General features: G+C 51.1%; 2 protein-coding genes across 3 annotated transcripts; both read right to left on the reverse strand.

Moving 5' to 3' along the window:
* Window positions 1-1,545: 1,545 nt before the first annotated feature.
* LGALS4 (galectin 4) lies at window positions 1,546-9,738 on the reverse strand. 2 transcript variants are annotated; one of them, XM_079759579.1, is made up of 10 exons: window positions 9,162-9,738; window positions 8,738-8,826; window positions 6,841-7,045; window positions 4,551-4,685; window positions 2,869-2,895; window positions 2,715-2,750; window positions 2,508-2,537; window positions 2,139-2,227; window positions 1,836-2,001; window positions 1,546-1,756 (listed from the first exon to the last, which is right to left on the reverse strand). In XM_079759579.1, the coding sequence occupies exons 1-10, from the start codon at window positions 9,204-9,206 to the stop codon at window positions 1,610-1,612; spliced, it is 969 nt and encodes a 322-aa protein (XP_079615705.1). In that variant the 5' UTR covers window positions 9,207-9,738; the 3' UTR covers window positions 1,546-1,609. The 2 variants fall into 2 exon arrangements, with proteins under 2 accessions (XP_079615705.1, XP_079615706.1); XM_079759580.1 differs by lacking the exon at window positions 2,869-2,895 and having other exon boundaries at window positions 9,162-9,737.
* Window positions 9,739-11,151: 1,413 nt separating this feature from the next.
* On the reverse strand, window positions 11,152-25,675 carry ECH1 (enoyl-CoA hydratase 1; the record flags this gene model as incomplete). The annotated part of the gene is given in 12 exon segments (XM_079799548.1): window positions 11,152-11,524; window positions 11,702-11,852; window positions 12,126-12,197; window positions 12,284-12,354; window positions 13,171-13,235; window positions 13,427-13,475; window positions 13,557-13,681; window positions 24,724-24,812; window positions 24,949-25,153; window positions 25,545-25,607; window positions 25,610-25,654; window positions 25,657-25,675. Coding segments are annotated over 12 exon segments (1,059 nt in total). The 3' UTR covers window positions 11,152-11,419.
* Between the last annotated feature and the right edge of the window lie 1,616 nt (window positions 25,676-27,291).

The raw sequence follows: 27,291 nt of genomic DNA on the forward strand, positions 1-27,291 counted from the left end.
GATTCATTGATCTATGTGTCTGTCCTTATGTCAATGCCACATTCTTGGTTACTAGAGCTTTCTATAAGTCTTGAAATCATGTAGTGTAAATATTATTTGTTCTTTTCAAAATTGTTTTGACTAGTCTAGGTCTTTTTAGTTTTTAATTGAATTGTAATGAATATTTCTTTTTTAAAATTATTTTTATTATTTTTATTTTTTATTTTTTTAAAATTTCTTTATTGATTAAGGTGTCACATATTTGTCCTCATCCCCCATTCCCATCCCCCACCCCTCCCCACGGATGCCCCCACCCCCCTGTTGTCCTTAACCATTGGTTAGGCTCGTATGCACGCACACAAGTCCTTTGGTTGATCTCTCCCCGCTACCCCCACCCTCCCCTACCCTCCCTCTGAGGCCCGACTGTAATATTTCTACAAAAATTTTATGAATGTTTCTATGGAGAAAACAAAAACATTTTTTATATCTTCTCTAGTCAGTTTAGATAATTTCTAACTTTCTGGGAATTTGTTCCCCTCATTTATGTTGCCAAATTTGTTGGCCTAAACTTTTTCATAATATTCCCTTGTAATCCTTTGTATTTTATGTAGAGTCATTAGTGGTCTTTATTCTTTTCTTTTTTAATCCTCACCTGAGGATACGTTGTTTTTTTATTGATTTTAGAGAGAGGAAGGGGGAAAGAGAGAGAGAAACATTGATGTGAGAGAGAAACATTGATCAGTTGCCTCCCATATGTGCCCTGACCAGAGATTGAACCCTCAATCCAGTTATGTTCCCTGACCAGGAATCAAACCTGCAACCTTCTTGATGTAGGGGACGATATTCCAACCAACTGAGCCACCTGACCAGGGCTAGTAGTATTCATTTATTTTTTAAATATATTTTATTGATTTTTTACAGAGAGGAAGAGAGAGGGATAGAGAGTTAGAAACATCGATGATAGAGGAACATCGATCAGCTGCCTCTTGCACAACCCCTACTGGGGATGTGCCCGCAACCAAGGTACATGCCCTTGACCGGAATCGAACCTGGGACCTTTCAGTCCACAGGCCGACGCTCTATCCACTGAGCCAAACCGGTTTCGGCCAGTAGTATTCATTTTTAAAAAAAATATATTTTTATTGATTTCAGAGAGGAAGGGAGAGGGAGAAAAAGATAGAGACATCAATGATGAGAGAGAATCATCGATCAGCTGCCTTCCGCACACCACACACTGGGGATTGAACCCGCAACCCGGGCATGTGCCCTGACCAGGAATCGAACCATGACCAACTGGTTCATAGGCCGACACTCAACCACTGAGCCACGCCGGCCGGGCTGGTGTTCATTCTTGGTTTTGGATTATAATTGCTGTGAGGAATGAATGGTGTTTGGGTAGGAGTAGGGTACCTAGATTTATTATGACGGGAGAATGGATGGACAGATAATTGGATGGCTCAATGGACAGTGCACGACTGATTCAAGGAATAAAGGAACAGTATGTGTGGGCGGGGGCGGGGGGCGGGCGGTGAATGCAATCATGGACACTCATTAGACACCCTCAGATAGTTTATTAGAGGCTTAAAATGGAGATTTATGGGATCTTTCTCTGTGTGCTCCCAGGAATAGATCAGATCTGGACATAGGACAAGGTGACATCACCCTCGATCTCCAGAGTGTCCACCCTCTGGAAGGCTGAAAGGCGATGGGAGAAGTCGAAGAGGTGCTGGCCATTGCCGTAAACCTTGAAGCGATCGATGCCACAGCGGATGGACAGCTGCAGAGAGAGGGGCAGGTGTGAGGCCATGGCCGGGACAGAGGCATCGGAGGGAAGTGGGGAAGAAAGCCAGACTCACATCGAAGAACAGGCCACGGCCAAACGGGTTGTAGGTGATCTTCTTCTCCTCGGATCCCCAGGAGCCATTCAGATAGCTGTTCCGAACCACAGTGTCCTCGGCCAGGCGGGGGTTAATGTGGAGAGCCAGGTCCCCGGAGGACCCCACCTTGAAGTTGATGGCAAAGCTGGGGGCAGAGAGGGAGATGAGAGTCAGGAGGCGGCCAGCACCTGGCCCCTCAAGGGACAGGGGGCTCCAAACGGGACTCCTGGGTCAGAGGGAGAAGGGAAGCTGGGGACGCCCACCTCCGTCTCAGTTCTGTACCTGTTGCCTGAGGGAGGCACGTAGCCCTTGACTATGACGGTTTTGCGGGCTGTAAGCCCCCCTTGCAGTCTTCCCGTAAATGGCACAGGCTACGAAGAGAGAACACGGGGTCCCATCGTCTCTCAGGCCACCGGAAGCCAGATGCAAGGACACATTTTCAGAGAGAGGCTCCTACTAGTCCTGGGAAATGTCCCCCAACTCTTGTCCCCTGCCCCACTCGGACCACCAACTCCTCCTTTATCCCACTTCCTGTCCCCCAAACCCTTTGCCCTCTCAGGGCTCCCCGGGGATCTGAGCCCCTCACTCCCCTCAATTCCTGCTTCTCCACAAATTGCCCACCATAAAGCCCTCAACTGCAGGGCCTCTTACCGGGTTGAAGGTTGGGGGTCCCTCCATGGTCTGTGAAGGGAGAAAGAAGAGGTATTATTCTATAATATTTGGCAAATACTGACGACACACATACAACATGTAGCGTGTTGCCAGGTCCTGGATTGGTACTCCTGGGGACCCAAACTCTGTGACCCTCCCAGTTCTCACCACTCCCCCACCACGTGGCCACACAGCCCGCCCACTTACAGGCAGGCTACTCAGCGGAGGCTTGTTTCCAGGACCCTACATGGAGAGAGAAAGGTAGGAACGGTGAAAAGACCAGGGGCCCTGCCCCAGGACCTCCTCAGCCACCAAACCCCCATGTCGAGGGAAAATGTGTCATCTACCCGCCCGTACTTACTGGATACGCTGGAGTAACCATGGGGGTCTGTGGGCACAGAGGGAGAAGGAGGTGATGAGAGGGACTCTGAACGAGGGCTTGGAGAGTGTCAGGATGCCTGCCCGCCACCACCACCCGAGGGGACTCTGGAGTCAAGGGTGGCACTCAAATGGCTCATTACCGGAGAGGGCCCGGCTGTGGTTAGGGATCTCCAGTGCACCGCTTTGGGAAAACCTGGTAAATTCTATTCTTGTACCCTCTCCTACCCTGGCTTCCCACTGTCCCCCCAAATCCAGAAGCTGCACAATGAAGTGTACATACCTCCCAGGCCCATACAATACCCATGAGCATACCTCATCCCCCACCACCATGCCCCTCACTCCACATGCCCACTGCCGGGGCAACCGGGACTCCCCGGAACCAGCCTGTTCTGTCTTTCTCAGGCTCTCAGTCTGTGTCTCCCTGTCTGTTTCTCTGTTTCTGTTGCTGTCTCTTGTCCACACCTTCTCTCAGGTGGTTCCTTCTGCCCGAAACGCCGTTCCCTTCCCTAGTTTACTTTTATTAACTCTCTCTATTTCCTCTTCTTCCTAATGATCTCCTCTCTGCCTGACTTCCATTTTAAGCCAGCTATTCTGAAGGCCCTTTTCTGAAGGCCTTAGTTTTCTTTCCAAAGTGCATTGATGAAGCACGATGGCAAATGAAATCCACAGGCCCGGGACCACCTTACAGATAAAGACATCCCGCCGTGTCTTCATCAGGGAGCAGAGCAGCAGTCTGAGCAGGGACCCCATGGCTCTGCCACTTGCTGGCCCATGACCTGGGGCAAGTTACTCAAGCGCTCTGTGCCTCAGTCCCACGTCTGTAAATGGGGCTGATGGTCATCAGAGCACTTTCCCACGAGGTGCTGGCTGGGAGTGTGGGGCCCTCAGCCGAAGGGCACCTCGGGAGGCTGGCATGGGGGCTTCCGGCTGGTTCGAGTGCGTGTGTCCTGGTGGCCATTTGTTCACTGTGGGCCCAGGAGTGGGGCCTCTCAGTCGTTGGGTAAGTGTCTGGTCAGTCTTTTCCAAGGACTGGGAGTGTCGCCGGCCCACAGCCCCACCGACGACAGGTACTGTGTGCCTTTCTCAGTGTGGCTCTTCTGGGGGGTGCAGTGGTGGCTCGTGTTGATTTTCACTGAGTTTCTGAGGGACCAGTGATGTGAGGCGAGTTCCCATGAACTTGTTTGCTATTCCTGTGGTTTTTGTTCCTCCTTATCTTCGCTTCCACTTCCTCCTTCTCTAGGAAGCCCTTCATGAAGGCGCCCAGAGCTCCTGTACCTCCCCCCTCCCGGCCCTGAGCACTTGTGGCCAACACCACCTGGTGACATAGTAGACTGTCTTGGTCCTCTGGGTCCATGGCATCCCCAGCAAAGGGTGCCAGGAAATAAAGGACTGTGGGAATGAATTAATTAAAGAAGGAAGCAGCCCAGGCCGAGTAGCTCAGTTGGTTAGTGTCTTTCTGATACACCAAGGTTTTGGGTTTGATCCCTGGTCAAGGCATATATAAGAATCAACCAATGAATGCATAAATAAGTGGAACAACAAGCCTCTCTCTCTCTCTCTCTCTCTCTCTCTCTCTCTCTCTCTCTCTCTCTCTTTTCTAAAATCAATAAATTTAAAATAAAACAAAGATGGAAGCAAATAAGAGAGGGGGACCCTACACACCTGGCTTGGGGCCGGCTGGCCTCCGATGAAATTGATTGATTGAAGCTCCAGGTCCCCATCCACTTGCAGGTGAGTGACCATCTGTACAGGGATCCGGTGCCCAAACTCATAGAATGGACTCCCATTTATCACCACCTGGAGGGCAGGGTAAGGTCAGAGGCAACATCCATGCCCTGGGAAAGGAAGAGACAGAAGGCAGGGAACAGGGGTCTTTTTAACTTGGGGTCAAAAGACTTAGGGTGAGCTGGGATAGCCTCAGAGTCAGGAACCTTGGAGTCCACAGGTCAGAGGTCAAGCTAGGGTCAAAAGTCAGCTCACAGATTAATGGATAGGAGAGAACATAGAATTTAGTCTGGGGATGGAAATCAGGAGAGACCCGAGGCTGAGCCCCGGTTTAAGCACCAAATGAGTTGGGTTGGAGGTCTAGCTCTGACATGTCTTAGCTGTGTGACCTCAGATAAATCAATTCACCTCTCTGAGCCTTTGTTTCCTCACCTGTAACATGGGGCTCACTCTGGGATTGCTGGGAAGGTTAAAAGCCAGCAAAGCATGTCAGAGGCACTGCGCAAGTCCCGTGTAGAGCCTTGCCTTGTAATCATATCTCAGCACGAGGTTCTAGTCAGACTGCTGAGCAATGACCGTGAGGCCGAGAGCCCGCTCCCTAGGACTGAGTGCCTCCTACCTGCTAAGCACTTTCCATAGTGAGAGCAGCACGGTGATCCTCTCAACAGCTCCGTGAGGCAGGATAAGGGACTGTCCCTGTTGTTTAAGAAACCAGAGGCTCCAGTGCACAGAGTGAGCAGCTCAAGGTCACACACTGGGGGGTGGCAAAGCCCAGACTCAATCCTTGTCTGTCCAACCTCCAACCGCGGTGCTGACCTCCAGAAATGATGTTAGGCCGAAACCGGTTTGGCTCAGTGGATAGAGCATCGGCCTGCGGACTGAAAAGTCCCAGGTTCGATTCCGGTCAAGGGCATGTACCTTGGTTGCGGGCACATCCCCAGTGGGCGGTGTGCAGGAGGCAGCTGATCGATGTTTCTAACTCTCTATCCCTCTCCCTTCCTCTCTGTAAAAAATCAATAAAATATATATTAAAAAATAAATAAAAAAATTAAAAAAGAAATGATGTTAGAAATCTGGTGCCCAGGGAAGGGCAGGTCAGGTCCAGGTGGGTGCCCGGCCCTGCAGTTCCCCTCCAGGGGACGCTCCACATTGGTCACATGGGATACGCATGCACAGGGCATCTGCTCAGTGCCATTTGGGGGGAGTCCGAGGCAGGGATGGAAGGAACTCGGAGGTGGCCGTCAGGAGTCCTACACAATCACACAGCACAGCACCGAGGCCACACATACTTAACAAACAAAGACAGGGAAACAGATCCAGGCTGAGGAAAGACAGGATAAAGGCCACCCGTGGGGGCGAGGGGACTGGGGGAGCCGGAGGGGGCTTTGGGGGCTAGAGGCATTTTGGTTTTAGGCCTAGGCGCTGGCCACGTGGGTGCGCTCTCTTTGTGAAAAGTCGCCTGAGCTGTGTACCCAAGGCGTGCACGTTTTTGTACCTGGGTCACACGTCACTAACAAATAAAAAACACTTGCACAATAGCAACTGGTCTCAATGTGTGAGTCTCATTCGGACCCTGATTCAAGCAAACTGTAGAAAACAGCAAACAGGCCTTTGAGGATATGTGGTGACACTAAGCAAGGACAATGTTTTTAGGTGTGAGCATGGCGGCATGACGGTGTATAAAAGCCGAAATGCTTGGGAATGGAACTGTATGATATCTGGGGCTTGTTTTGAAGTCCTCTGGGAGGGGAAGTGTGGGGTAAGGATGAAAGCCGAGTGCAGGGCGGCTGGAGCTGGCCAAGGAGGCCGCTTCACTGGACTCGGGGCTTCCTGTGTGTGTGTTTAGAGTCTCCATACAAATAGCAAAACACACCTTTCAGGAGCACACATAGGAACAGATGATATACATGGAACATATTAGAAGCCTCTCCCCGGTGGAGGAATGGGGATGAGAAAAGGCGATAAAAGAGACATGTTTTAATAGGCAGGAAAGAAGGACAAGGGAAAAGCTCGGTAGGAAGGGAGGAGGGAAGGGGAAGAGAAAAAAGAAGAGAGGAAAGAAAGGAGGGAAAGAGAGAGGGGGAGGGGGAAATGGGAGGGGATAGAAGGGAGTGGAGGGAGGAGGAGGGAGGAGGAGGGGAAGAGGGAGGTAGAGGGAAGGAGGCGAGAGGAGGGGGAGGGAAGGAGGGAGGGGGAGGGGAGGGAAGGCGGGCCCTGAGCGTCCCACCTTGTAGTGCTCCGGCAGGACCATGAACACCAGCTCGAAGGGGGAGCCCTTGCGGAAGGGCATGCTCCTTTTCTTCTCCTCGCTGCCCCACTTGCCGCCCTGCTGCGAATTGAAGACCACCTTGTCCCAGCCGTCGAAACGGGGGTTGAAGTGGAAGGCGATGTCGGCCCCGGGGCCCTGTCCCACCACGAAGTTCACGGAGAACCTGGGGGAGGGGGGGGGCATGGGGGGGGGCATGAAGAGTTGTTCCCCGGCCCCACCTGCCAGCCCAGGGAGCCCGCCTCTGGGAGCCCTCTGGGCCCCACCTTGTTCCAGCTCCCGAGGGGGCGCCTGGGCACTGCTGACCCAGGACAGGAGCCGGTGGTTGTGCCCCTGAGTTCCAGGACGCAGACTCCCACCTCCCCCCCCTCACTCGCTCCTTTTCCCTTTACTTTTTTTTTTTAAATTATCTTTATTGTTGAAAGGATTACAGATATTCCCCTTTTTTCCCATGGACCCCCTTCACCCTGTACCCACCTATTTCCTCCTCTAACCCCTCAAATAGGCCTGCCTGCCACTGGGATTCACCTACAGTCACATGGGCACTGCCCTAGGAACCCTGCATCTATCAATGCAGGCCTCTCGCTCCCTCCCCGGCCCTGTAGGCCATGCCCCACATGCACCCAGAGGGACCCGGTGAACACTCAAATGAGAGCACCTCCCCTCACACCAGCACCCCCAAAGTTATCCCATCCAGGCCGGCGTGTGTCCCAGGGCCTGCACTGGCGGCTCTTTCTGCCTGGAATGCCCTTCCCTCAATGCACCCCGGCGCCTCCCTCACCTCCATCCGGTCTTTGCTGAGATGTTCCCTTCCCGGGGAGGCCTCTCCTGGCCACCCTATTTAAAGGGACAGTGCCACGCCCCTCTCCCCTATATCCACTCCGGATCGCCTTCCCTCATTTATTAATTTCAGAGAGGAAGGAAGAGGGAGAGAGAAACATCAATGATGAGAGAGAATTCATTGATCGGCTGCCTCCTGTACGCCCCCTACTGGGGACTGAGCCCACAACCCAGGCATGTGCTCTTGACTGGAATCGAACCCGGGACCCTTCAGTTTGCAAGCCGACACTCTATCCACTGAGCCAAACCAGCTAGGGCTATTATGTATTTATTTTATTACTTATTTTTAACTTATTTATATATGTTTAAAATATACTTTTATTGATTTCAGAAAGGAAGGGAGAAGGAAGAGGGAGATAGAAACATCAATAACGAGAATCATTGATCAGCTGCCTCTTGCACGCCCCTATTGGGAATCAAGCCCACAACCCCAGCATGTGCCCTTGACCAGAATCGAACCCAGGACTCTTCAGTCCACAGGCCAATGCCGTATCCACTAAGCCAGTGGTCGGCAAACTCATTAGACAACAGAGCCAAATATCAACAGGACAACGATTGAAATCTCTTTTGAGAGCCAAGTTTTTTAAACGTAAACTTCTTCTAACGCCACTTCTTCAAAATAGACTCGCCCAGGCCGTGGTATTTTGCGGAAGAGCCACACTCAAGGGGCCAAAGAGCCGCATGTGGCTCGCGAGCCGCAGTTTGCCGACCACGGCACTGAGCCAAGCCAGCTAGGGCCAGGCCTGTGATTTTCGTTCATGCGGTCACACCCACCAGTTCCAATCCAGCAGCCCAACTCGGGGGCCACCTCTGATGGTGAGCCTCCCAGCGCCTCCCAGCCCCTCGGGCGCGCCCCCTGATCTGATCTCCAAGCCCTGGATTCCCCAGATCAGGGCTGGTCTTTAGTCATCGGGGTGCTGGCCTAGAGCCCCTCCCCAACCAGGGTAGAGGAAGGTCCGAAGACCAGAAGCCCCCTGTTTATAGCCCCCCTCCCAGCCTGGCCTGGGGCGGGTCTTACCTTTTCATATGCTCGCTAGCCATTCCTTGGATGTAAATGGACATCCCCATGCTGAGACCTCCAGGGATGGGCTTGTTGTAGGGCAGAGTCTGTAGAAGGGGCTGGGTGAGGGGCCTTGAAGGCCATCTGCCTATTGAAGCCTTTCCCCCTCAGGGAGAAGCACCCCACCCCCACCCCCACCCCCTTATTCCCTTAAGCAAGCGGGAGGAAACTACGGGGTGAGGGTTCAGCATGAAGATGAAGAGGGCTGACAGTGTGGGGTGGACATAATAGCCTGACAGGTGGGTCACCAGGGTCAGTATTAGGTAAATCAGACCCAGGGGCAGGGTGGGTGCCTCTGAAGTTCAGGGTGAGAGTAAATTGGTGCCTGGGGCCAGGGTGGAGCTAAGCCGGGCCTGGGTGAAGGCCTGGGCCTGAATCTCACCGGGTTGTAGGTGGGCTGGTAGCCGGGTGCAGGGACAAAGGCCATCTTGAGAGGCTGGGCTGGTGGCTCGTCCTGTGAGAAGAGCTGCAGGAGTAGGAAATGGTGGCAGATGCCGGGTGGTAGCTGGCTTTTATACCCGAGGAAAAGGGCGTGGCAGGCAGGGCAGGGTTCACGGGGTCCCTCTTCTGAGCGTCCCAGGCTCACATCTTCTTCTAATGTACCCTCTGGTCTCCCTTCTCTCACCAGCCTCAGTGGTAACCTGTCAGAACCCAGATCATTGGGCAGGCCTCGGGGGGACTCGGGTCAGAAACCCCTCCTCGAGAACCTTCTGCAAAGAGAATGTGCTAGTGAACTTTGGCCCTGCCAGTGCCTTATCAGAGGCCATAAAACTCTACCTGGACCTTTGTTAGCAGAGGGAGGGTAAGGTCAGGGAGGTTGGTTGGGCAGGGCTGCAGGAGTGGCCCGGGACAGGTGGGCAATGGGAGGAAGTGAAGGGAGGGAGGAACTGGGTGCTCTTGACGCTCCAGGAACTGTGAAAGGACCTAAATTGATTGTGTGCCTACGACATGCCTTTACCATGACTTTCTCTTGTATACACAGTGGTTTAGATAACTGACTTCTGCAGCCAGAGGTTCTGGGTGCAAATCCTGCCTCAGCCACTTCCTGGCTGTGTAATCTTGGGTCAGTGCCTTAACCTCAATTTGTTCATTTACTCATCTGTAAAATGGGGATATTAATAGTATCAACTTCACAGGTCCTTAAAGTAATCGCTAAATTAATAAATGCTCAGAACAAGACTTGGTATATAGAAGGCACTAAATTGTTTGGTCTCTTGTACTCATTCCCAACATAAATCCAGGACAGTGGAATTATATGTATACTAGAGGCCTGGTGCACGAAATTTGTGCACGGGGTGGGGGGAGGGGGAATTCCCTTCAGCCCAGCTTTCACCCTCTCCAATCCAGGACCCCTTGGGGGATGTCCGACTGCCTGTCTAGACCGGCAATTGGACATCCCTCTCACAATCCTGGACCGCTGGCTCCTAATTGCTCACCTGCCTGCCTGCCTGTTCGCCCTAACTGCCCCCCATTGCCAGCCAGGTCTCCCCCAACTGCCCCCTCCCTGCTGGCCCGGTCACTCCTAACTGCCCCGCCCCCCCACCCCGCCAGCCAGGTCACCCCTAACTGCCCCCCTCCCCGCCAGCCTGGTTGCCCCCAACTACCCCCCTCTGCTGGCCTGGTTGCCCCTAACTGCCCCCCCCGCCGACCTGGTCACCCCCACTGCCCCCCCCCCCGCCAGCCTAATCGCCCCCAACTGCCCCCCCTGCCAGCTTGGTTGCCCACAACTGCACCCCCCCCCACCAGCCTGGTCACCCCCAACAGCCCCCCCTTGCTGGCCTTGTCACCCCCAACTGCTCCCCGTGCCAGCCTGGTCACCCCCGCCAGCCTGGTTGCCCCACGCAGCCTGCTTGTTCAGTCGTTTGGTCGTCCCTCGGGCCAGTCCTGGGCGGCTAGGCAGCTGACATCTGAGGCTTGCCTGCGCCTCGGGCCTGCCCTGGGAGGCTGGGGGGCTGAGGGGACTCCAGAGGCAGGCGTGCGGAGCAGTGGGACCCACCTGGGGGTGGGCCCAGCCATGCCACGTGCCTGCCACCCCAGCGGGGCTGTAGGCGCCGCCATCTTTGTGAGGGTGTGGCCATCAATTAGCATATTCCCTCTTTATTAGATAGGCTGAATGAGAAAACCTCAAGCTTAAAGAAATGAGGCAGCTGGCTAGATAGTAATGGCATCCTCGCCAGACTTCAGCGCCAGATCCCATTAAGCAGTGAGAGGGGTCAGGCGGGGTGAACACTGCCCTCGAGCTGCACCCCTGCTTGCTCCATCCATGCCAGGCTGTCTTTGGCCCTGCCCTGCCCACCGCCAGCTCTGCGTGGCCATCACCGGCCTGGCTCCCATTCCCATTGGCCAACGCTCTCTTCCCAACCTGCCAGCTGTGGTCTATGGGTCACCACGTGCATCTTACTCCTTCCCACTCTCCCATCTCCAATAAGGACACCAGGTTCTTGACTCTGCTTTATTGTTCGTGGGGTGAAGGTATGGCCCTGGACATGAAGAAACCAGTGTCACAGAGTCATAAACTGGGAGACTGGGTGAGAAGGCAGCAAGGTGGCCATCTTTACTATCTCCCTCTGGAGATGAGGAAACACACGCATAAGGTTGGTCAAAGCCAGACCCCAGGCCGGGCCTAGGACGTGGGGGCTCTCAGAGCTTGGAGAAGGTGACACTCTTCATGTCCTTCTTCTCCATGGCTGCCTGGACAGACTTAACGATGTCCTGGGTTTGCAGCATGCTCATGTTCCAGGATGTCTAGATAGAGAGGGCAGAGAATAATGGAAGGATAGGGCAAGACTGGAGTTGGACCAATGAAAAACGGGGACATAGCAGCACACCAATCAGAGGAAAAGGCCTGCAGAGGCCGCTGAGCTCTGATTGGTTGCTCTGGGATCAGAGAAGGGTTGTGATTGGTCAGATGGAGAGCCTTACCATGAAATTGAGGCCCTCGGCCACTGAATGGTCGCGGGAGTAGAGCAGGTTGATTTTGGTGCCCTGAACCGCCACGGGGCTCTTGCTGGAAATCTCCGCCGCCAGGTTGAAGGCCGCGTCCAGCATGACCTCCTTGTCTGGGAATATTCGGCTGCAAATGAAGGGCATCTGGAATCGGGGGTCTGAGAGGGTTCTCTACCTTACCTCCCATATTAGAAGTGGCCAATCACAGTAGAAAGCAGAAGACACCCCCCCCTCCTCCCATGAAATGGACCAATCAGGGCACGACACTCCAGAATAAAGAACTGACCATTCAGAGAGAGGAAGCCCCGTGGAATCCATGAATAAGAATTCCCAGGGACCCAGAGAGCCCCACCCAGGCCTGGCTGGCCCCGAGCTCCTCACCAGCACCGGCGCAGCCTACCTGACCAGCCCGCTGCTCAGGGCCTCATCAGCCATCATCTTGCGGGCGGTGAAGGCCAGCTCGTTGACCAGGCTGCAGGAGGGCAGGGTATCAGGGCCAGCGGTCACCCCAGGTCCAGAGATGCCCTTCGGTCCCTTCCCCCACGTGTCCCTACCCACCTCTGATTCCCGACGACTCTGGGCAGACGCTGCAGCGTTCCCACATCAGCAGCCAAACCCACGTCCACCTCCTGCGGGTAGCAATCCCGTCAGTTCTTGGTCTCTGCCCGATACTGGCCGGTGAAATGCGGCACTCGTCGTAGAGGTCTCACTCCACCCCTCGCTCAGATGCTCCTCCCCTCAATACTCCATTCCCTTTCTTTCCCAAAGGAGATTCCTTCAGGCCAGAGTCCACCTTCCAATTCCTCGGCCATCTCCGTTCTTCCGGGTCTGCCACGTCTCTCTCCAGAGTGAAGTGCTTCTTAACCGCGCTTGGTTCACCCCCTTCCTGCATCGATGGGCTCCATCCTGCCTCCCACCCTCTGAGGAGGCACTGACTCCATGATGCAGCGTCCCCAGCCTGCCCCGTCCCCATTCTTTACTCGCTCCTGACCTCACCTGGACTGCATGCCCTACCCTTTAATTCCTCCATGACCAAGCCTTACTTCTTTTTTTTTAAAAAAAATATATATTTTATTGATTTTTTACAGAGAGGAAGGGAGAGAGAGGGATAGAGAGCTAGAAACATCGATCAGCTGCCTCCTGCACACCTCCTACCGGGGATGTGCCCTCAACCAATGTACATGCCCTTGACCGGAATCGAACCTGGGACCCTTGAGTCCGCAGGCCAACGCTCTATCCACTGAGCCAAACCGGTTAGGGCCAAGCCTTACTTCTTAAGGGTCATTTCTGATGAGCTCTTCCGTGAAGCCGGCTGGGCTTGTTGCGGGCCCTCCCTCCTCATTCCCACCTCCCGAGCCTGCACTGTCACTGCTCTGCCCTGACGGCCGCTCTTCGCCCAGCGTTAAGCAGGACTCAGAGAAGCAGAAGCTGGGGGGGTGACTCACCTTCACCTGAAAGAAAGCATCCTGGGCACAGTACCGGATGTCACAGGCGGTGATGAGGTCCACACCTGGCAGGCAGAAGCCCTGGGCACTGAACAACCATGAGGACCAACCCTCCGCCCAGGCCCAGGGGGTTGCAGTTTGGTACAAAACCCAGCTAGCAATGGATCTGAGGCTGGAGGCCACGGGCTGAGGCAGAAGGCAGCAGCCAACAGGCACACAGCCGGAATGAGTTCCGGGATGGGGGTTGTAGACTCACCTCCGCCGATGCAGCCCCCGTGGATGGCTGCAATCACGGGTTTGGGGCACTGGAAGAAAACGAGAGGGGTGGGGTTAGGGCGGGCCCAGGAGAGATGGACAGAAGGCGTGCCTTCCCGGCCCCCAGTCACCTTCTCGATGACGCTGAAGGTCTCTTGGTATCTGGAGATGAGGTTACGCAGGTACCAGCTTATGCGAGCCACATCATCTCCTTGAGGCTGAAGGAGGTCTGAAGCCATGTCCACGAGGTCGATACCTAGTGGGAGGTGTGAGGAGGCTCATGTAGCCTCCACTGCCCCAGCTGGAGGTGAGAACCTGGGCTCAGCCTGTTTGAACCCTCAAACCACCGCAGTGGAGAAAGCAACTCACCTAGGGCTCAGCAAGGGGTGGTGAAATAAAAGTCAACCTTTCCTGCTCACTTTTCCCTCACAACAACCCTCTGAGGTGGGTCCTCTCACTATCTCCATTTTATGGGACAAACTGAGGCACGGGGGATTTAAGTCACTTGCCCAAGGTCATGCTTTGCACCAAATGCCAGACAGCCTGGCCGCCAGGTTTTGGTTTGAGCAATCGAGTCAGTGCTGCTAGTGGTTCCTGAGATGCAGCAATTCTGGGGGCTCCAACTTGCAAGACAATCCCAAACCTGACCTTTGCTCCACTCGTCAGTCCCCATGACCCCTACCCTCTGGCTACCATCCTGCCCCCACAGGCTGCTCCCCACACACAGCCGGGGGGAAGATGTAGACACTTCAGGGCCCTCTCTTCTTCCTTCCCAACCCACTTACTTGGAATAAAATGCAAGGTCTTTGCCAATGCCTTGCCAGCTCAGCACCAAAATCATTCCCAACCTATTCCTTTGGGCACACACGTCTCCAACAACACAACACAGTCCCTCTCAGGGCCTTTGGGCCTCCGGTTCCCTCGGCGTAAAACAGTCCGTCCCCCTGTTCTGATCCCAAGACAGATTCCATCTCTGTCCAGGACACAGCTCAAAAGTCATCTCCTCAGCAAGGCCGGCTCTGGCTACCCTGGCTAAATAGCAGCCGTCGTCACCTTCCACCTCCTTCCTCTGCCTAGCGCCGGCGCTGCTACCGCATAATGTGGTGCTCATCTCACTTAGTGCCCATCTCCCATCTCGGATGACAGCGCCAGGAGCCGGGGAGTTTTGTCTTTGTCCACCTCCGGATCCCAGTGGCTAAACAAAGTCTAGTACACAGGAGGAGCTCAATAAGTGAACAATACAGACAATTCCTGTCCTCACGGAGCTGCCCTTCTATGGGAAAGACAAACACGTACGAAAATACATGTTGTCAGATGACGATCAATGTGAAAACTAAAGAAGGACAATGGGATGGAAAGTGAGTGAGTGTGCAGTGAGGACTCCTGCAGTATTGTACTGGGTGTCAGGGACCCACTCACTGAAAAGGTGACATTTGAGTAAAGATATGGAGAAGAGGCCCTACCTGGTTTGGCTCAGTGGATAGAGCGTCAGCCTGCGGACTGAAGGGTCCCGGGTTTGATTCCGGTCAATGGCACATGCCTGGGTTGCGGGCTTGATCCCCAGTAGGGGGTGTGCAGGAGGCAGCCAATCGATGATTCTCTCTCACCATTGATGTTTTATCTCTCTCTACCTCCCTCTTCCCCTCTGAAGTCAATAAAAATATATTTAAAATAATAATTAAAAAAAAAAAAAGATGTGGAGAAGAGACAGGGAACTACAGGGACATCCGGGATAAGAGTTCCGAATGTCAGGAACAGCCAGTGGTAGGAATGCCCCTGGTCTGTGTGAGGACCATGGAGGAGGCCAGGGTAGCTGAAGTGGAACGAGCAAGAAGGAAAGTGGGAAGAGTCAAGGTCAGAGAGGTGACCGGGCCAGCAGTGTGGGGCCTCCTGAGCCAAGAGGAGGACTGTGGCTTTTACGCTGAGATAGGGCTATGGACAGTTCTAAACAGAATCATCCTTCACTTTTTCCCTCCTCAGCTGAATCATGCTCATCCTGCTGCCTGTCCCCTAACAATCGGGTTAACAAACCTGAAAAATCATTCCCACAAACAGCCACACCCCACTCTCAGACTTGGTTGCCTCCACAGCTTGTTTAAATGAGACGGGAGGAGTGTCGGCTCAGGGTAGAGATGAATTTGTGCAAGTTAAATATGCTTAAGATGGGATCCCCTGGCCCCAGCTGATTTGGCTCAATGGATAGAGCGTTGGCCTGTGGACTGAAGGGTTCCAGGTTTGATTCCCATCCAAGGCACAAGCCCAGATAGTGGGCTCGATCCCCAATAGGGGTGGGGCGTGCAGGAAGCACCAAATCAATGATTCTCTCTCATCATTGATGTTTCTATCTCTCCCTCTCTGAAATCAAGAAAATATATTTAAATAAATAAATAAATAAATAAATAGATGGGACCCCGGTGTCCTTGTCCAGGTCACTTCATCCTCTGGGCCTTGGGTTTCCTCTCTGTAAAATGAGGGTAAAGCCCTGCTGAGAGCTGACAAGGCTGCAGGACTTCAAGAAGACGAAGCTTTAAGCCGTGCCTGGCATTTAGGGCATCACACGTTGCTATTACAGACTCCATTTCAGTAGAGGCCAGAACCTGGATCAGTCTGAGCGCTTCTTCCACTCCATGTCTGAGAAGTCCGAGTGACTCACGGGAGCCACGTGACTCCCAGACAAGCCCAGCTAGGCACCCTGTGATCCCTGCCTCCACTGGTTTTTCTGGTTTACCTGGACCTGCAGACACTGGCTTTTACAACCCCGTGAAGTAAGGGCCCCTGACCAGAACACAAGGGGTTCCCCTCCACAGTGAGAACCACTCCCGGCAGTGAAGTCCGCCATCACATTCTCCTGAGAATCTTGAAATGTTCCACAATCATAATGAAGTTATTCATAATCACAAATAACAGCTCCATCAACAAAGTTTCCCATGTATCGATGTTTTATGCATCTGCGCTCATTGAATCCTCACAGAAACCTGAGCTGGGTGCTGTTACCTCCATTCTCTTCAGAGGAGGAAACTGCAACTCAGAGCTGAAGGGGCGTGCGCAGGAGGCACCCGGGGGAGTGGCTGGCTCTGGGACCAGAGCCCTTGCTTTGTTTTTTTTAAATATATTTTATTGACTTTTTACAGAGAGGAAGGGAGAGGGATAGAGAGCTAGAAACATCGATGAGAGAGAAACATCGATCAGTTGCCTCCTGCACACCCCCCACTGGGGATGTGCCCGCAACCAAGGTACATGCCCTTGACCGGAATCGAACCTGGGACCTTTCAGTCTGCAGACCGACGCTCTATCCACTGAGCCAAACCGGTTTCGGCTAGAGCCCTTGCTTTGAACCAGCATGTCAGGTACCTGGGTTACAGTCACTTAGTGGTTTATCGGCAAGGGGACTCGGCAGCCAGGCGGCTCCAGGTCAGAAATCCTGGCTCTGCCACTTACCACCTGTGAGAACTGGGCATTTCTTCCTTCCTCTGGGCTGGAGTTTCAGCATATATACTAGTAAAATGGGGATGGAGCTGAACCTGTCTCCTAGGGTTGTGGGAGAAGAAACATGTGTGAAATGCGATGACACCTCACACCTCACAAATGCTACATGAAGTATGGGCTATTTCTTTTCTTTTTGTTAACCCTCACTTGAGGATATTTTTATCCATTGCTTTTCAGAAAGAGTGGAAAGGAGGGAGGAAGGCAGGGAGCGGGGAGAGGGAGGAGGAGAGAGAGAGAAGGATTGATGTGAGAGATACTGATTGGTTGCCTCCTACACGTACCTGGGGCACTCTGACTTAGGTATGTGCCCATGACAGGGAATCAAACCTGTAACCTTTTGGTGCATGAGCCGCCGCTTTAACCACTGAACAACATCGGCCAGGGGATTCACGGTCTTCTAAGAGATGCCTGCATATTATCCCAACATGGTGGAGAGCAATGGTGGGCTGGTCCCTCTTCGTTGAGGAGAAACCTGGAGAACTAGGTGCTGTGAGTGCTGAGGAGTGAGATGACTTTCTGAATACAAGCTTCATTCTGATTAAGAACTTTTTTTTTTAATCCTCACTCAAGTATATGCTTTTTTATTTTTATTTATTTTAAAATATATTTTTATTGACTTTAGAGAGAGAGGAAGGGGGAGGGAGGGAGGAAGGGAGAGAGAGAGAGAGAGAGAGAGAAAGACAGAGACAGAGAGACAGAGACAGAGAGACAGAGACAGAGAGAAACATCGACTGGTTGCCTCCAGCACATGCCCCGCCAGCCAGGGACTGATCAAAAACTGAGAAATGTCTCCACCTCTGATAATGAGGGTATTCTTGTTTTGTTCTGAAACATTTGCTCTGGGGCTGGGAGGCACAGTGGGATGTGCATCTGAAGTGACTACGGCTCGGCATCCAGGGCCTGAGGAGTGGGCCAGGCAGAAGGCACAGCACTGCTGCTTAGGGAACCCCCGCTCAGCAGGGCTGCCTCCACCTCCATGGGCCGCTTCAAAGTCTCCCCGCAGGCCACGCTGCTGCTGGGCCAGGGATCAGGAGCTAAGGGGCTGTGACTGCAGCCCAACCTCTGCTCCTCAGCGGAGCCCACAAGCAAAGTCAGAAATGTTTCTGTGATGCCTCACTTCATCTCACAGGTGACAACTACGTGCTCTGGTTGGACAAGATACAAACAGCTACTCTACAGCACAGGGAAGATTCTAAAGAGATTAGAATTGAATCTGCAACCTTTTGGTCTGCAGTCCAATGCTCTATCCATTGAGTGGAATGAGCAAGAAGGAAAGTGGGAAGAGAGTTGTCACGCCCTAACCGGTTTGGCTCGGTGGATAGAGCGTCGGCCTGCGGACTGAAGGGTCCCAGGTTCGATTCTGGTCAGAGGCATGTACCTTGGTTGCGGGCGCATCCCCGGGAGGGGGTGTGCAGGAGGCAGCTGATCGATGTTTCTCTCTCATCGATGTTTCTAGCTCTCTATCCCGCTCCCTTCCTCTCTGTAAAAAATCAATGAAATATATTATAAAAAAAAAAAAAAAAGAGAGAGCTGTCACTTAAAAAAGGTTCTGGCACTGAGGGAGTTACCAGTTTTTAGAGCTTTTAGCCCAAGGCCACGCTGAAGTTGTGCTTGTAGAACCAGAAGACAGAGTCAGGGTGAGGCCAGCTGCTGAAAGTAAGGGGGTAAATTCCACAAAGGAAAGGAGACAGCCAGAGAGGGGAGCTCCAAATTCTGTGTATAGACTTTGCCCAAATTTATTGCTGATCTATGAACCATGCATGCAGCCCAAAAGATTTAAAAGCTGATTCCAACTAAGCTGATAAAACAGGAATCTCAACACTCTTTGGAGTTCTATAGTAGGATCCAAAGTTTCCACAACATCTTCCAATATCCCAATATCCAGGATACAATCCAAAGTTACTCCAAATACAAAGAAAAATAAATATGAGACCTATTTTTTTTTCAAAAGAAAAGATAAAAAAACAGAGATTGACCTAAAGGTGACCCAGATGTTGAAATAAGGAGACAAAGATTTTAAAGCAGCCATTACAACTATGCTCAATGGCACAAAGAAAGATATACTCATGATAAATAAAAAGACATGAAAGTTCAGCAGAGAAATGGAAAATATATATAGAACCAAATGGAAATTTGAAAACTCTAAACTACATTATCAGAAATTGTAAAACTAACTGGATAGGCTTAACATAATAGAGATGACAAAGGAATCAGGGATCTGGTCCATGGGAATTACCATTTCAGCAACAGACCTGAGGGACAATCAAAAGATCCAAGAGGCCGAAACCGGTTTGGCTCAGTGGATAGAGCGTTGGTCTGCGGACTGGAGGGTCCCAGGTTCGATTCCGGTCAAGGGCATGTACATTGGTTGCGGGCACATCCCCTGGTGGGGGGTGTGCAGGAGGCAGCTGGTCGATGTCTCTCTCTCATAGATGTTTCTAGCTCTCTATCCCTCTCCCTTCCTCTCTGTGAAAAATCAATAAAATATATTAAAATGTAGAGATTAAAAAAAAAAAAAAAAGATCCAAGAGACATGGAACTGGGAATCAGTTCATGTGTGTTGGGTAATTACATGAAAGCATGTTATTATTATAACACACTTTACTGACCAAAAAAAAAAAAAAAAAGATTTTCAGAGGTTAAGGACCTTAAATCATGTTCTGTCATGTTCAGTTGGACTAATTTCTGAATTTGAATATTTTATTTAAAAATTTTTATTGATTTCAGAGAGGGGAAGAGAGAAACCAGTGATGAAAGAGAATCACCAATCGGCTGCCTCCTACATGCCCCCATACTGGGGAATCGAGCCCACAACCCAGGCATGTGCCTGATCTAGAACTGAACCATGACCTCCTGGTCAATCACTGAGAAACACCAGCTGGGCTGAATTTGAATGTTTTAAATTAAAATGATAAAAGGGGAAGTTCGAAGCTGCTGACAACCCTAATTAACAAGCATTGCTCATATGGAAACATATTTTTCTCCCTACCTCACCTGAGGATATTTTCCCATTGATTTTTAGAGAGGTGGGGGGTGGAGAGGGAGGGAGAGAGTATGACAAGAATAGTAATTGATCATATAAGTTCTTTTAAATCTGCTTTGCTGGAATTTCATAAGGAATCTCCAGACTGACCTTTAGCCCCTTAGGGCTAGAAGCCAAGCCACATAGTTGCCACCAGCATTTGCTTGCAATACCTATTGATTTGGGTGAATTCCTCAGGTTCTCAAGGTTCTTTACAATGTCTGGAGGTTCTTTCCTTGTTGTCTCCCAAGAAAGCAACCTTTGTTCCTTCTCTGGAAAAACTAATGTGAACCATGGAAGTAGGGTACCAGGCCACTTTCCAAGGGGCTTTTATCGGCTTCCAAAGTCAATAATAATTCCTTAAAACTTTCTGGTGACATCTGAGTTGGTGCATGTCTATGTAAAAAATGACATTCCAGCCCTAGCCGGTTTGGCTCAGTGGATAGAGTATCGGCCTGTGGACTGAAGGGTCCTGGGTTCAATTCCGGTCAATGGCACATGCCCAGGTTGTGGGCTCAATCCCCAGTAGGGTGTGTGCAGGAGGCAGCTAATCAATGATTCTCTCTCATCATTGATGCTTCTATCTCTCTCTCCCTCTCCGTTCCTCTCTGAAATAAATAAAAATATATATATTTTTAAAAATGACATTCCAGTCAAAGTCTTAGTAATAAACCAATTTCCAATTGTGTCTTGTTATAAAAGGAACATATTGCTCTAGCCAGTTTTGCTCAGTGGATAGAACGCTGGCTCACGGACTAAAGGCTCACAGGATTTATTCCAGTCAATGGCACGTACCTCGGTTGCAGGCTCAATCCCTGGCCCCTGGTCAGGGCAAGTGCAGGAGCAACCAATTGATGTGCCTCTTTCACATCAATGTCTTTCTCTCTCTTTTCTCCTCTCGCTCTCCCCCTCCCACCTTCCCCTCCACTCTCTCTAAAATAAAAAAATCAATGGAGCCCGGCTATGTGGCTCAATGGTTGAGTGTCAACCCAGGAACCAAGAGGTTGGTGGGTCGATTTCTAGTCAGGGCACATGCCCAGGTTGTGGGTTCGATCCCCAGTGGGGGCCTTGCAGGAAGCAGCCAGGCAATTACTTCCTCTCTCATCAATGTTTCTATCTCCATATCCTTCTCCCTCCACCTCTCTCTAAAAAGCAATAAAAATATATATTTTAAAAATCAATGGCCTAGCCGGTTCGGCTCAATGGATAGAGCATTGGACTGCAGACCAAAAGGTTGCAGATTCAATTCTAATCAAGGGTACGTACCTTAGTTGCAAGCTTCCCTGGCCGGGCCCTGGTTGAGGTGCATGCAGAAGGCAACCAATCAATGTGTTTCTCTCACATCTATATTTCTCTGTCTTTCCCTCTATCTTCTGCTCTCTCTAAAGATCAATGGAAAAATATTCTTGAGTGAGGATTAAAAAAAAAAAATCAATGGAAAAAATAACCTGGGGTGAGGATAAACAAAAGCATTTTTTAATCTAATTGTTCACCTTTGGACTGGATCCTGAATTTTTCCTTTTCTTTTTTAAAAATATTTTTTAATTGATTTCAGAGAGGAAGGGAGAGGCAGAGAGAGACAGAAACATCAATGATGAGAGAATCACTAATCAGCTGCTTCTGCATACCCCACACTGGAGACCGAGCCCACAACTTGGGCATGTGCCCTGATCGGGAATTGAACCGTGACCTCTTGGCTCATAGGTCAATGCTCAACCACTGAGCCATGCCAGCCGGACCTGAATTTTTCTTCTTCTTCTTCTTCTTCTTTTTTTTTTAAAGTAAGCTGGTTTAAAAAATCAGTGGGATGACATCATTTCTCTGCTCCAAATCTTCCAAAGGCTTCTCACCTACCTCTATGGAATTTATTGAATTTTCACCCCTTCCCAAACACACATATCCCATTTCCTATTCCTCTTCCCTCTGGACCACTATAATCCAGCCACACTAGCTGGAGGACCCCAGAAGAAGCTGCGCACACTCCTGCCTCCGGGATTTTGTACTTGCTGTTCCCTCCACCAGTTCCATCCCTCCCCCCCTCACCCCCCGCATCTGTACCAGGGCTTTTTCACTCCATCTGGGACTAGCCTTGGCTCAGATGACAGTTTTCAACCAGCCTCTCCTTGTTTACAAGCACAACCCTCACCCCCACACTCTTTCCCCTTCACTGTTTTATTGTTCCCCACAGCATCCATCACCTCCAGCAGGGACAATGCTGGAGCCAGGCCCTCCCTCCCGTGCCCCTGTCTGAGGCCTCACCAGGCTGCACAGTGGGGCGCCTGCTCCCTGTGGTAGTCCAGCTGCGCCAGCGAGCAGGGCCCGTACTTGTCCCGCCCAGAGGTTCATGGCAGGTGGAGTTCCCGGGTCGGATGCTCCCTGAATTTTTCTAATAAAAGTGTTTGACTGCAGCCCTCTGATATTGAGGTAACCAAGATGGCAGCGTAGGTAAATGCCAGTAATTGCTGCCTTCCACAACCACATCAAAATTACAACTAAAATACAAACAACCATCATTCTGAACCACCTGATATCTGGATGAATGAAGTCCTACAACTAGAGTAGTAACAAAGAAAGCACATCAAGACTGGTAGGAGGGGCAGAGGCACAGAATGGGCAGGTCCAACACTCACATGTGGCATGTTTTTAATGGAAAGAGATATCTCCAAGTCTTCCCGAGAGAAGAAGGTGGTCCCAGCCCCACACCAGCCCCCAGCCCAGGGTTGCAGAGCTGGGGAGAGAAGCCCCTGTAACTTCGGGCTGTAAAAAACTGCGGAGATTGTGGCTGAGTAACACAGAGGCTGCTGGAGTCCCAGGTGTTCCTCTTAAAAGGCCCGCACATGAAGTTTACATGGCCCACTTCTGAGCTCCAGCGCTGGGCGGAGGCTTTGGGGAATCCAGGGACATATGGGGAGGATGTTCTGGCATCAGGGCAGGAAATCAGGGGTGGCTTTCTCTCAGACAGGTGTGCTCGCAGGGGTCGTTGTTCCTGTGCTGGGACCTCCCCCACCTCAAAGCTAACTGGCAGCCATATCTGAGTTTCCATCAGTGTGGCCCACACTGTTCACTCTACCCTGGTGATTTCCCTGAGATCTGGCCCAACCCAAGCTGTTTACAAAGGCTTTTCCATATAAAAATGGCCTGTCTTGGTTCAGGCTTTAGACTGGTGTCATCATGCCCAAAACCTATCAATAAAAGGTCCAAGACCTGGCACTAGCACCAGCCTACCTTGCTTCACAGCTGGGCCTCGCCTACGTACTTCCAAGCCCAACACAAGTAGCAGCCATCTGCAGATCTTTGTAGCTTCTGCTGGGTGGCCCCAGGCAGTGGCTGACTTTGCACCTCCTGAGAGGCCCAGAGCCAGTGCACCTGGTTTACAGCTTCAGACCATAGCAGATTACAACTCTACACATCCACAAGTGACACACTCAAGGGGCAGACTCAGTGAGCACCAAAGCCCCACTGAAGCAAGTCCTGCTCCACAGGGGTGTCTTCCTGCACAGCAGCAGCTCTTCCACTGTAGTTGCAGCTGGTCCTCACAGCCACTTAGCCTGGAGGTCAATTCCTCCCAGAGACGCCAATAGCAATAAAGGCTCAACTACAACAAGACTGTGCACACAGCCCCACAGGGACACACCTGTAGTGCCCAGCTCAGGTGACTGGGGAGGCTGAGCCACTGGGCCCTACAGGACATCTACCACACAAGGCTACTTACCAATTCCAGGAGACATAGCAGCTTTACCTAGTACACAGCAACAAACACAGGGAAGCAGCCAAAATGTGGAGACAGCCCTAACTGGTTTGGGTCAGTAGATAGAGCGTTGGCCTGTGGACTCGAGAATCCCAGATTCGATTCCGGTCAAGGGCATGTACCTTGGTTGCGGGCACATCCCCAGTAGGGGGTGTGCAGGAGGCAGATAATCAATGTTTCTCTCTCATCAATGTTTCTAACTCTCTATCCCTCTCCCTTCCTCTCTATAAAAAAATCAATAAAATACATATTTTTAAAAATGTGGAGACAAAGCAACGTTACGAATGAAAGAACAGAAGAATCTCCAGAAAAAAAAACCCTAAATGAAATGGAAGCAAGCAAACGACTAGGTACAGAGTTCCAAACAATGGTTATAGTCCTAGCCAGCTGCCCTATATTCCTCAAGATTAGAAATGATCAAAAGAAAGGGGGTGGGGGATCATAACCACATAGAAACTTCATTTCGAAGTTTCTTGTAACCTTTTCTCCTTTCTTTCCTTTTGATTCAAACTGGCCTCATCTAGCACCCTGACTCACCTGCCTTCTTCTCCCTTGCAGGACCACTCCCTTAGTCATTAAGTCCTCAGGGCAACGAGGTTCTGATCGGCACCAAATAATCCTATGAAAAAAGCTTCAGGTCTACTGATCGCAGAGACAGTTTCGGTCAAACTAGAGATAACATCTAAACTTCAGATGTGTTTCAGCTCTAGGCCCAGAAAAGCAGCCAACCCACACCATGGCTGACATCAGGACCAGATACACTGATCAACTACCCCCTACCCTATCATCTACCAGTCAGTAGAGACCGTGACCCTGACCGAAACCTTAACTCCCTGAGTCATCGTGATTAATGATTTCCCCCCTGTGTGACCCATTCCCTGGAAGCCATCCAGGAGCCAGGTCTTTAACCATTAGCTAACCTGTCTCTGGGTGTAAATTAACCTATACTTTCTTTGCTGCATTTAAAAAAAAAAAAAAAAAAAAGCATTTATCTATACCTAGGGGTAAGGGGAGGCAGGTGGGGATGGAGAGCATCTCATACCTGCAGTGAACATTTTTCCTGCACCAGAGATCACCACAGCCCGACAGTCAGCATCTTGCGCTATCTTGTTGAAGCACTCCACCATCTCGCTGTGGAGGGGCAAGGAGTGAGGAAGGGCTGTGTCTGGGGTGGGAATCCCCTACCTTCATGTCCAACGGTCTCCCCTACCCCACCCCTAGCCAATCCCTCAGCCTCTGCCTCCTCTGGAGGATCCGTAGGCCAGACCTCCAGAAGGCCTTGTTCATGGCATTCCTTTTCTCCGGCCGATTTAGCTGTACATGCAGAATGTGCCTCTGGGCAGCTGTCACCCGAAGGGACTCATAGTTGTGGTGTGGGGCTTCACTGGGGGCTGCTCTGGAGGCCTCATCTTGTGCAGAGCTCATGGGGCGAAGGCTAAGGTTGAGACCCAGGTGGGTGGGGGCTGTCAGTCCTGAGGAGACAAAGGAAGGAAGAGCCTTTGATGACCCCATATTGGGGTCACACCCCCTTCAAGAGCAGAGGGCACACATCTCAGTGACACTAGACTGGGGAACACGGGACCCTTAGAGACCGCAGTGTAGGTGGATACAGTTTTAAGATTAGGGGTGCAATTATCAGCGGTCTCAACGTGAGAACCACTTCAGACCCTCGGTTGTGGAACGGACCCCAGGTTAGGGACAGGGCGCCCTCAGCGACCCGACCGTAAGACACAGGCCTATAGACCTGGGGAATCCTGAGTTAAAGGGACCGGACCCTGCTTGGCCTGGGGCAGCCTCCCCGTCACATGACTTCTAGGACAGCATGACAGCGATCGGACCGCCCGCGGTCAAGAGGTGACTCACGCCACAGCGGCAGGTCGCGGAATCTGCGTGAAGCCGCCATCGCCGCCGCCATCGCTACTGAGTAGCTGAGTAACGCGATAAGAGGAAACCAAAGGGGCGGAAACAAAGGCAGCCATGTTGAGGGAGGGCATCAGGTGCAGCGGAAGGCGGAGGCGCCCCGCCTCCCGCCATCTTTACTAAGGGCAACAGGAACTAGCCGGTTTTCAGTAGAAGGGCCCCTTTGACCCAGTAAGACTCTGGCCTCACCGACATTCCTGCATAAAGGTCATCACAACGCTGTTTTATAATGGCGTTACAACTGGAGGCAGCTCAAGTGTCCAAGGACATAATGGCAGAATAACTGCAGCCCTGATCATTAACTAATGCCATGTTAACCAAAAAGAAAACTTACCAGGTAGAGTTTACCCATGTCAAAATCGGGCCAACATTAAGCTCTGACTATATATTTTTAAAACTCCCACACCACCTCCAGGTCCTATTTTCCTTTGTACACAGGAACCTGGGGCTGGGGCAGTCATGATTTCATGGTCTCTAGGCTTCAGAAGTGCTGAAGAGGGGATTTATGTGGATCTTAAGTCTATGTTCCTAAAATAATTTCCTCAAAATAAAATAAACCTCTATGGAAAATCCATGTAATGCAAGAAACAAGTGCTGTAAAAATGCTTGTTAGGGAGATGTTCACCAGGAAGTGAATGGATGTCTCTGAGCAAACGGAATGGTAGGGAATACCTTGCCTTCTTAATAAAATGTCATAGGCAGGCTCTATTGGAAAAACAGAACCAGTGACTGTCCATCAACAGAGAACTGTTATCTATGCAAAGGAAACTCTGAAACTGCATGCAAATACCAAGATATGAGAGAGAAAAATGTAAAGATGTTGAACATAGCCCTAGTCAGTGGATAGAGCGTCAGCCTGGGGACTGAAAGGTCGATTCCGGTCAAGGACACATGCCCAGGTTGAGTGCTCAATCCCCACTGGGGGGCATGCAGGAGGCAGTCGATCAATGATTCTCTCTTCATTGATGTGTCTCTCTCTCCCCCTCCCTTCCTCTCTGAAATCAATAAAAAGAATGTTGAACATTTAGTATTATCAGCAAAAAACTTATAGCACGCTGTATGTGCACACAATATATATGTAAAGTATCTGTAGGAGAATAAAAACTGCTAACAAGAAATAAGTGGCTGCTAATTTACTTTTTGATGGACTTAAATCTTAACAGCCTGGCCAGTGTGGCTCAGTGGTGTCAGCCCATGAACCCAGTTTGATTCTCCATCAGGATATGTGCACATACCGGAGGTTGCAGGCTCAACCCCCAGTGGGGGTGTGCAGGACGCAGCAGATCCGATTTTAGAGAGTGGAAGGGAGGAGAGACAGATTGGTTCCCCCTTGCACTCACCTGGACCAAGGCTGGGATTAAGCCTACACCAAGGTATGTGCCCTTGACCTTGGACCAACACTCTACCCACTGAGCCAAAATGGCTAGGGCCATCAATGTTTCTATCCTCTTCCTTCCTCTCTCTAAAATCAATAAAATTATATTTTTAAACAAAAAAATAAGTCATAGCAGATTTTTGAAGTGGCTGCAAGGTGGACTAGTTTCTCCTTGTTCTATTTCAAAACTGTCCCATATGAAGCAGTTTCATCTGACAAATGTCATGTCTTCAGTAATGTAAATCTGAGTTTCAAAACTCCACAGTAAAATTTGAAAGTGGGGTCTTTTTCAAGTGCACATGCATGGCCCTGGCC

The sequence above is a fragment of the Cnephaeus nilssonii genome (assembly GCF_951640355.1).
Source record: "Cnephaeus nilssonii genome assembly, chromosome: 20".
In the NCBI taxonomy this organism is placed as follows: domain Eukaryota; kingdom Metazoa; phylum Chordata; class Mammalia; order Chiroptera; family Vespertilionidae; genus Cnephaeus; species Cnephaeus nilssonii.

Bases quoted from the DNA above. Each gene is read 5' to 3' on its own strand.
- LGALS4 (XM_079759579.1), bottom strand. From the start codon at position 9,206: ATGGCCTTTGTCCCTGCACCCGGCTACCAGCCCACCTACAACCCG. The intron at 8,827-9,161 runs GTGAGATTCAGG...CCCCTTCTACAG, and splicing joins ACCAGCCCACCTACAACCCG to ACTCTGCCCTACAACAAGCC. The intron at 2,538-2,714 runs GTAAGTGGGCGG...CTCCCTTCACAG, and splicing joins CTCCGCTGAGTAGCCTGCCT to ACCATGGAGGGACCCCCAAC.